This window comes from Galeopterus variegatus, unplaced genomic scaffold, assembly GCF_000696425.1.
Source record: "Galeopterus variegatus unplaced genomic scaffold, G_variegatus-3.0.2 Scaffold172, whole genome shotgun sequence".
Taxonomy (NCBI): Eukaryota; Metazoa; Chordata; class Mammalia; order Dermoptera; family Cynocephalidae; genus Galeopterus; species Galeopterus variegatus.
Window position 1 is genome coordinate 435,229 of NW_007726283.1, and position 9,935 is coordinate 445,163.

General features: G+C 44.3%; 1 protein-coding gene across 1 annotated transcript in view; it reads right to left on the reverse strand.

Moving 5' to 3' along the window:
* Window positions 1-9,935, reverse strand: part of DNAH7 (dynein, axonemal, heavy chain 7) — a 250,129-nt gene that overhangs the window by 86,029 nt on the left and 154,165 nt on the right. Inside the window, 1 exon segment of the mRNA XM_008563289.1 lies at window positions 5,406-5,569. Within this exon segment, the coding sequence (XP_008561511.1) occupies window positions 5,406-5,569 (164 nt within the window).

Here is a 9,935-nt window from a genome sequence, read left to right on the forward strand (position 1 = left end):
CACCACGCTCAGCCAGTGAGCACACTGGCCATCCCTATATAGGATCCGAACCCACGGCCTCGGCACTACCAGTGCTGCACTCTCCCAAGTGAGCCACGGGGTCAGCCCCTGTTAAACAATTCTAATCCTTTACCAGCAAAATGTTCAGATATGAGCATTTACATTTAATGTTATTGTTAACCTTTGAAATTCTGATTTGCCAAGGACCTTGAGGTGTCAATAGCCCCCAAAGTTAATTATATTTTAACTTGTCTAAATTTTCTAGATTCTTCCAGTTTTCCTAAATAATCAGCTCCTCACTCAGCTAAGATAATAAGTGAAAAGCACTTTGCAGGGATTAGGAGCTCAGTAAGTGCTCAATGTTAGGTATTGTCATTATCAAGCAGGGATCTCTGCAGAGTGGAAGGAGACACTAGGCAAGTGAATAAGATATTTATCTGATACATCAAAGTGATCATCTTCAACCTATTTACTGAAACCTCTCAGTTTCAGATTACCAAAGCATATTGACAAAAGAAGCCGAGAATGAAAAATGTTAATGTTTTCCTAATAAATTTGCTACCATAATTTTTGCTAGTATTTCAACATTTTAATAAACAAAGAGCAAAGATGTAGGAGTTACGATGCATTAACATCATTTTCTAACTCCATCCCTCCCAAAATGTGAATGTGTGGTCTTGAATAATAATTACTGAAAATTTTGGAAACTTAAAAGCAGAAATATTCACCAACAGTTCTATCATTATTGAAATATGACTGAACCTGAAAGAAAGGGTCCATTTTCTTGCTAGAAAATAAGATGCAATCTGGCCTCCAATGGATATAACAGTTATAGAAGTCCTGCTAGGTGGAACAAAGGTATATAAATTGCAAATCAAAACAATGAAGACATAACTACCAGTATGTGGGACACAACCAGCTATTCTCACATGTGCTTGAGAAGAGCCAAAGCTCTTTTCCGAGAGGAAAACAACAGCAACAACAATAACAAAAATGGCAAAAGTTGGACTGCTATCCAGGCTGAAGTTGATTGGTCAGCTGGACAAAAGTGAAGGTAAAGTTGGACTTCCAAAATTTCAGAAATCCCCATTTATGTCAATCTCTAAGGTTTATTCTAACATTAAACCTCAGCTCGGAGGATCCAATCAAGATGGTGGAATGGATGGTTCCCAGCGTCACTCTCTCCCACAAAGCAACCAAATTTACAACTATAAAAATGTAACATCAGCCAAGCCAGGGCTGCTGGAGCTCAGAGGAAGTGGAGGAGAGACCTACGGAGTTCATGAAGGCAGGAGAAACCACCATGAGAGAAAGAAAAAGCTGCTCTGAGCATTTCGGGCCTCAGCTGCTTTAAGGCTTGAGCCGCTGGGTGCACAGAGCAGGAGCCAGCAGGAGCCGCAGCTGTGCCCTTCAGATGGAGTTACTTGGAGGCAGCAGGGGAGAAGAGGGCCTTGGTGGCCCCCAGGACAGCAGGACCACTAATAGGGTTCCTGTGGACCCACACAGGAAAGAGGAGCCAGAACAACTGAAAAAGGGGAGCCACTCAGAGGCTGGTGAGTCATCACAAGGGACCAGCCCAGGACCTGTCCCATGGGAAGTGGAACACAGGCGGTGGGGGAGATGTGCCCACCAGGAGAACACTGGGACACAGCAAGGACAGCTGATCTACCCAATCAGGGCATGACCACTCAGAGGAGACTGGTCAGGAATGCAGAATTGCATGGGGGGCAGTTTGATGAAAAAACTCAGGCCCAGATCAGATATTCTCCAGAACACAGATCTACCAGGTCTCTGGAAAGCCAGAAGTACCTATAAGGTCAACCATTAAACCCTGAGCAGCACAAAAAGCCTAAGGCCCTAGGGAAACAGCAGCAAAGTAGCAGTTTAAACAACCACACACTCAAGTACTGGTTCCCACAGGAAGTCCCCCCCTCCCCATTAGAAGCAAAGGACAAAAAATTAGTTCCAGCCCAGGCACACCACCAGCATCTTGGGGCCTGCCTGGGAACTGGAGGCTTGGATCTGGGGACCAGACCCCACTCCCACTTCCAGGCAAACTGCACCAGTGCCTTGGGGCCAGCCTGGGGACCTGAAGCATGGAGAAGGGGACTGGATCCCCCTCCCACAAAAAGGCACACCACACCAGCACCTTGGGGCCTGCCCAGGGACCTGAGGCAAGAAGAAGGGGACCAGACCTCTCTTCCACAACCAGGCACAACATGCCAGGACCTCAGAGCCCACCCAGGGACCCAGGGCATTGAGAAGGGGAATGGTCCTCACTCCCACAACCAGGCACAACGTGCCAGTGCTTCAGGGCCCACCCGAGGACCCGACGTATGGAGAATGGGACTGGACCTCTCTTCCACAACCAGGCACACCAAGACAGCACCTCGGAGCCTGCCCACAGTCCCGGGGCTTGGGGAAGGGGACTGGACCACCTTCCCACAACCAGGCACACCACACCAGCACCTTGGGGCCTGCCTGGGGACACGAGACAAGGAGAAGGGGAATGGACCTCTCTCCCACAACCAGGCACACCACACCAGCACCTTGGGGCCTGCCTGGGGACACGAGACAAGGAGAAGGGGAATGGACCTCTCTCCCACAACCAGGCACACCACACCAGCACCTTGGGCCCCGCCCAGGGAACCAGGGCATGGAGAAAGGGACCGGACCACCCTCTCACAACCAGGAACAACATGCCAGCACCTTGGAGCCCACCCAGGGACCTGGGGTATGGAGAAGGGGACCGGACCTCTCTCCCACAACCAGGCACACTGCACCAGTGCCTCAGGGCCTGCCCGGGGACCTGAGGCATGGAGAAGGAGACTGGACCTCTCTCCCACAACCAGGCACAACATGCCAGCACCTCCGAGCCCACCTGGGGACCCAGGGCATGGAGAAGGGGACTGGACCTCTCTCCCACAACAAGGCACACTGAGCCAGTGCCTTGGGTCCCACCCAGGGATCCACGGCAAGGAGAAGGGGACTGGACCTCTCTTCCACAACCAGGGACACCGTGCCAGCACCTTGGGGCCCACCTGGCCCAGAGGCATGCAAAAGGGGACTGGACCCTCTTCCCACACCAGGCACAAAACGCCAGCATCTCAGGGCCAACCTGGGTACCCAAGGTATGGAGAAGGGGACCGGACCCTCCTCCCACAACCAGGTACACTGCACCAGGACCTCAGGGCCCACCCAGGTACCCAGGGCATGGAGAAGGGGACTGGACCCCTCTCCCACAACCAGGCAAATGGAAACAGTGCCTTGGGGCCTGCCCAGGGACCAGAGGCATAAAGAAGGGGACCAAACACACCCCACAACCAGGCATACTGCCAGTGCCAAGGAGCATGCCAAAAACAGCACCTCCATGTGGGTGACCCACCACAGCCAGCACAATAACCATGGCTGCTGCAAAAGTGGCTAAATGCCACAGCCACCACGCAGATGGTCTGCCAACCACTGGAGTGCATTCACACAAGAAGGGTCACCAGCAGAGACAAAGAAAAGAAGAGGATGTCTCTTTCCACAAAACCCATTTCAGAGTGACAGAAGAAGCAGCTGCTCTATGATAATATTGGGGGACCTGATCACATCTCTCAGCATTGGACAGATCATCTAGGCAACAAGTTAACAGAGTAACCATTATTCTTTCAGAAGGAGAGAAGAAATCTAGGGCAATTAGTGGAGGGAGGGGGAGGGTATGGGGGAAAGGGAGAGGTTGGACAAGGGGCGTAAAGAATAATTACGATTTGTAACAATGTATATGCTAGTAATATTGACTTAATCAACATATCTCAATGTTCAGCCCCCAAAATATGTATAATCGATTTTGACTCAATAAATAAAATAAATTAAAAATAAAATTAATAAAAAATAAACATCGGTTCAAACTGTCTGCATGCCACGTGTTAAGTAATTAAACAACGAACTAGCTGCCATCCCGTACGTGTTAAAAAGGCACTTAAAAATATGTATTTGAACAGCAAACTAATGCACATATTTATCATTTATCTGGATTCTTTAATTTCTCTCTGAATTAATTTAGATTATTGGTTCAGAGTACCCAGTACTTAATTTTAGTCCCCCAAAGAAAAGCTTTGTAATCTTTTCTCCAAATCAACAAAATAATTAGATTTAAATTTAGTTACTGAAATAGTTTGTCTCCCTAATTATGATTTACTTGGATAACAAATGAACAAATGAGAACTCCGTGACACAGCATTTTTTTTTTTTTTTGGCCTTGGTTATCAGAAAGCTTTGGACTCAATTCAGAACCCAACTACAGGAATTAGCTTGTCTCAAGTATCTAATAGTAACTACTCCTTTAACTTCCTCTAGGTGTTCTCATTCAGATTTTATCTGGTTTCATATTATAAACAAATTGCACATATCTCAAATCCTGGTAGAACAATTCAGTAAAGAAATGCTAAAAAATTCCATGTGTCAGGGTAATATATTGAGTGGTAAATAAATGTGCTCACCGGAGTTTTAATTTCTGGAATGATTTTTATTAATACAACATACAAAAACTTTAAGAATAGCTAGCCTTCACATTTAGTGGTTAATTCTATTTTAAAAGTTCACGTGCCTCAACCATTTTTACTTTAAATTAACACCATCATATCAATTAAAACTAAAAACTGATCAAAACAGTCACGTAACACAGAACTGAATGTTTCCTGACAGTAGGAAATACCTGTGCTATTCTTAAAGTGCTAAAACCCCAAGAAGACTGGCCCAGTGATAAAAGGCCCATGGTAACATGAACTTGGAAATAACACAACTGATGACTGTCCTTGCACTGTTGCTGGCCAAAGTCCTTGGTTTCTGGGAGGTAACACCGGGAGGAGAGGGTGAGGCTGGACAAGGCTCTAGTGTTCTCCAGGCTCAGTCTCCATGGGATTTATCTACTAACCAGGAGACTGATGAACAGTGGCCACTGTTTCAAAATCTCCAATTAGCCCAGGACCCAAAAACATATCCATGCACATTTAAGCTGATTCTGCACCAGGTACTAACACAGAATTTGGAACAACCTGCCCAGTCACCACCAACAGCCCATTGCTGTGCATTTCATTGGCCTGCAATAACAAAACCCTGTATCTTATGGCAATGAAAATTTTGGATTTCAGTTACTTATGACAGGGTTTTGCTCTATTCGTTGAAAATTAATTTAAAATTAAGCATCTGTTTTGTTTTGTTTGTATACTACATTCTCCAATACTCAACTGTCCCAATACTAATAGGAGAAGGAAGTTATTCATATTTAATTTAGCTAATTAGTTATGTAAGTTTTTTTAATACTGCAAAATCTTACTACCTAAAATTGTTTAAAGGTGTACAGATAAATAAATCTACTAGTTAATTCGTGAGATAACTTGTGAGAACAGTATTTTCCTTACATTATGATGATCCCATTATCAATGGAAAATGAATCAGAAGGTAATCCAGCAATATTCCAAGCTCGAATTGTCACAGCTTCTCCCAGGGTACCCATAAGAGAATAATCATCTGAGCAGGGGATATCTCTTCCTTTGCACAAATTTGTCCACTCCTTGGTTTGGTTCTTTAAAACATACACAGAAAGATAAAAAATGAGGCTGGAGGTTACCACAAGAATACTTTATAAATTTCTTGATTATGCTTTATTCACTGAGTCAACAAACACCATTGCTGAAACTCTACCTCAAAGATGATTCATGTTTATCAGATTTTGTTTTCAAATAAAATTATAATTTAGAAGGTCAACTATGTACTCAAACAAAAAGTAATTATACTCAAATTATATAAATAAATATATAAATCTAGATTCATCAGTGATCAATGAAGTCAGAATCTTGTATCTGGAAAAAATCATTATCATTGTTAGTCTAAAGCTTCACTTTAGTTGGGGACCACCATGATTTTCTGCATTTGTTCTTTATGTTACAAATATTGAGCAAAAGTTACTACAATATTATGGTGTAAGACTAAATCCACTTTGAATCAGCAGGAGACACAAAAATCATTTATTTCTGGTTTTCATATGCCCCATGGGAGGGACCGTACAGGGCTATTAGGTGACAACAAAGATCAGGGCACATATGGAAATTTGAGATACCCTATCTGGGGCGCAGTCTGCTAGGATGCCCAGGAACCAGGAGTGTACTACAAGCCAAGGTTCACACTCAGAAAGTCAGAAGTCAATGTCCAAGTTAAGGTAACAGAACAAAGATTTCAAAAATAGTGAAAGACATGATGAGAGAAAATAGGTTAGGAACCAGCCAGGGGAAGGTGGCAACAAGCAAAGGGGTTAGGTGGATATACATGGCATTGGTACCAGCCTTTGGGCTGATGAGGATGCTGTGTGTGCATAGGTGGCGCTGGCTGAGAGGGTACGGTTGTGGGCACTGCCATCTCCATCAGGTTCCTGCTGAGTAGTTCGGACTAACATTCCTTTAGGTTTTCCCATGAAAGGCTATGACAGTTTGGGGGGACTTGATGACTCCCATGACCTTGATAAGCTAGTTGATATTATGTAGAATGCCCCATAGTTGGGTCTGTGTGATGTCCCTCATGATTCAAGGTTATGTACCTTTGGCAGGAATATTATAGAAATGCTAGTGTTCTTCTCATTGCATCCCATCAAGTGATACATGATTTCAAGATGTTCATTTACTGATGACATTTATTTTTATCACTTGATTAAGGTGGTGTCTGCCAGGTTTCTGTCTCATAATGATATGAACTCATGTGTGATTATAGGTTCTTTGGATGGTGGGACACAACACAAAGACACAGATTAAAGGCAGTATTCTTTGTCATTTATAGCTCCAAAGGAGAGAAGGCTGCCATACAGGGTCACACAGGCTGTTGTCCCCTGCCAGAGGCTGCTAATACATGGTAAGCAGGATGGGGTTAGCTAGATTTCATAAACTTCCTGGGGATTGGGTATTTTGAAGAATTCTATAGGTGTGAGAAAGAATGGGCTGTCCATGAGTGTTAGGTGTCTGGGAGCCTCTGGAAGGTGCCCACTGTAACCCTACAGTGTCAGAGCATAGTCAGGAAAATTGCTGGGGTAAGGGCTTAGCAAATTTCCCATAGAAGGCATATTAGTCCATTTCTGTTGCTTATAACAGAAATACCTGAAACTGGGTAATTTATAAGGAAATAAAATTTATTTCTTACAGTTTCAGAGGTCGGGAAGTCTAAAGTTCAGGGGACATATCTGGTGAGGGCCTTTTCCTGGTAGTGACTCTACAGTGACACAGAATATCACATGGTGAAATGGCTGGTCAAAAGAGCCTAACATCCTCACTTGCTCTCCTGTTAAAGCCATCAGAACCACTCTCGTTACTCCATGAATGCATCGATCCATTCACCAGGGCACAGTCCTCACAATCTAATCACTTCCCAAAGCTCCACCTTTCAATGACCATGATAGGATTTCCCACCCTCTTAACAGTTAAAGTGGAGATTAAGCTTCAGTGAGTTTGAGGGCACATTCAATCCACAGAAAAAAGGAATCTGGAGTTTTTAGCCATGGTTTAAAATGGTTAAGAGAGCACTTGTGAAATATTATATTACAGCTTCCACACTGTTAAGTTGCTCTTTTCCCCTTTCCCTTTGCAATTAATAAGTATTTTGCAGGGAGGTATTCTGTAACTGTGAAAATGTCCTGGTTTTTGTCAAGCACAGCAGTCTTTTTTTTTTCATTTATTAACTTATGTCAGTATAGACTCACCATTTCATATTTTTTTCAATGGGTTATAATATGTTACTATCATTATTTGTTGTGATGCTGAAATTGTCCAAAATTTGGCCAGTGGGAGTACCCTTAAGTTAAATTATGTGTCCTTTTGACATGTCCCCTTTTGAGTAAGAGTACTTCCTTACTCTTGCTCAGAAAAGATATTTCAGGCTTATCCTATAGTGAAGTCCAAGATAACCGAGGATAATCCTCCTACATTAAGGTCAGCTGATTTCATAATTCCTTAATTCCACCTGCAAAGTCCCTTTGCCACGTAATGTAACATATTCACAGGTGTAACAATTGGAGGTGAAGATCATGGGTCCAAAATCCTGCCAATTGCAAGTGCCTGATAAATATCCTCTGGCTGTTTTGTTTTGTTTTGCTTGATTGATGATACCAGGAACATGTGGTGTAGCTACGCAGGGAGAAGGGGCAGATAGCATTTCCAGTATGGATTCTATCCCCTACTACATAGTTCCTACTGACATGTTTTGTTTTGTTTGTTTTCAGGCAGTAGGTTGGCCTGCAGACTTTTGGGGGAGGTCTGCAAGTTTTCCTGGCTCTAGCTTGATGCTGGAATAGGCATGATAGCCTATGACATGGGCAAGAAGTAGAGAGAATGGAAGCAATAGTTGCTGTGGAATGCTTTGTTTAGTGTTATCACAGATGAACTCTGGATTAGTGATTTCAGTGGCCCAGTTATACGTCTGTAAGAGTGTAGCACCAGAGGGTAACTGAACAAGCATCTCCACATACAAGCCATGGGCCTTTCCTGATAATCAGGTGGCAAGACAGATGATGGAAGTGGAAAACTGGCCATTAAGGGTATCATCTTGGTGAAAATATCAACCACCACAAAGACAGTTTTGATTCTGATTACTGGCAGGGGAAAGGTCACTTAGAAAGTTCAAATTAATTCAAACCCAGGGCTTGTATGTCCTTGACAGCACTGTAGGATTCTGTTTTGGGGATTGGTATGGGCATTGCAGCTGAAGTACTGTGGGCCCACTATCCTGGGAGAGCTCTAGTTTTCTATGTTTTATTTATAAAAGGCACCACAGATTCTGCAAAGGGGTTGATGAATGATTGACAACTACTCAGATGTAAGCTTGGAGGTGGGATCAGCTATTTATTTAGGGCCCTTGGTATCCAGAGACATGGTACTCTTTGATGTTAGAACAGGACCAAATGTTGCAAGACCTCTGAGTTAACCTGGGTTTCGCAGAAGCAGACTCTGAGATGAAGATTTATGTGAGGTGATGTACTGAGGAAGGGATTTCAGGGGAAGCAGCACAAGAACAGAGCAGAAGCCAGTAAAGGGTGAGGGACCAGCCTAAGTCCTGCAGTGGGTGGCTTCAGTTTGATCCCACAGGGAACCTCAGGGGTATAAGTGACTCCTTGGAGTTGTCCCAGCCCGAGGGAAGGGAGACAGACTCTCGTGCTCAGGTCAGTCATTCATTAAGGGCTGCCCCAGAAGGAAGTAAATTCCTAGGCACTTCTAGCTCTCCAAGCATGGGGTAAAGTGGGTTCTGAGAACCCAAGGGAAGTCTTGACCAAAAAAAAAAAATTTAAAAGGCCACCAGTGCTGGTTGTTGGCCGTGAAAGCACACGGAAGGCAGGAGGAGATCTGGGCAGAGCGCCGATGTTGCCACCGTGACTCTTACGCTGAGAAGTGCAAGAGAAGCCTCTGATGAGTGTAAACTGCCAGCTGTCTTGACCTGAGAAGAAGAGATAAATGAGTGACGATTCCAGAGTAGACTCAGAGAATGAATTCAGAGAAAGGAACAGTCACATCAGAGACTTATGGGTAGAAGGAAAATCCTAGGTTGATACAGTGAAGCAAAGAAGGGCAGTTAAAATTGCCTTCAGTGCTTCACAGTGATGACATGGGGTGGGATGAAGCAGCTGTCTGAATCAGGGGTGAGGACTGTGGGTGAAAATTCTCAGAAGGAGCTATAAGCTTTGCTTGTATCATGTGTCTAGCTTGAGTGTGGCTTTGCTTCCATCAATAAGTCTCCAAGGTTTCAGCCCTGGAGCTCAAGGTGTCCTTGATGCATCTGAGTAGAGGTCTGACTGGAAGACCCTCATTCTGGTAGAAGCAGGGTGATGGCAGGTTCCTCAAGACACAGTCCCTTGGAGTGAGGCTGTCGGAGAGGTTGGGTTGGGAGGAACAGTACTGGGTGGAGCTGGTGTACTTTCC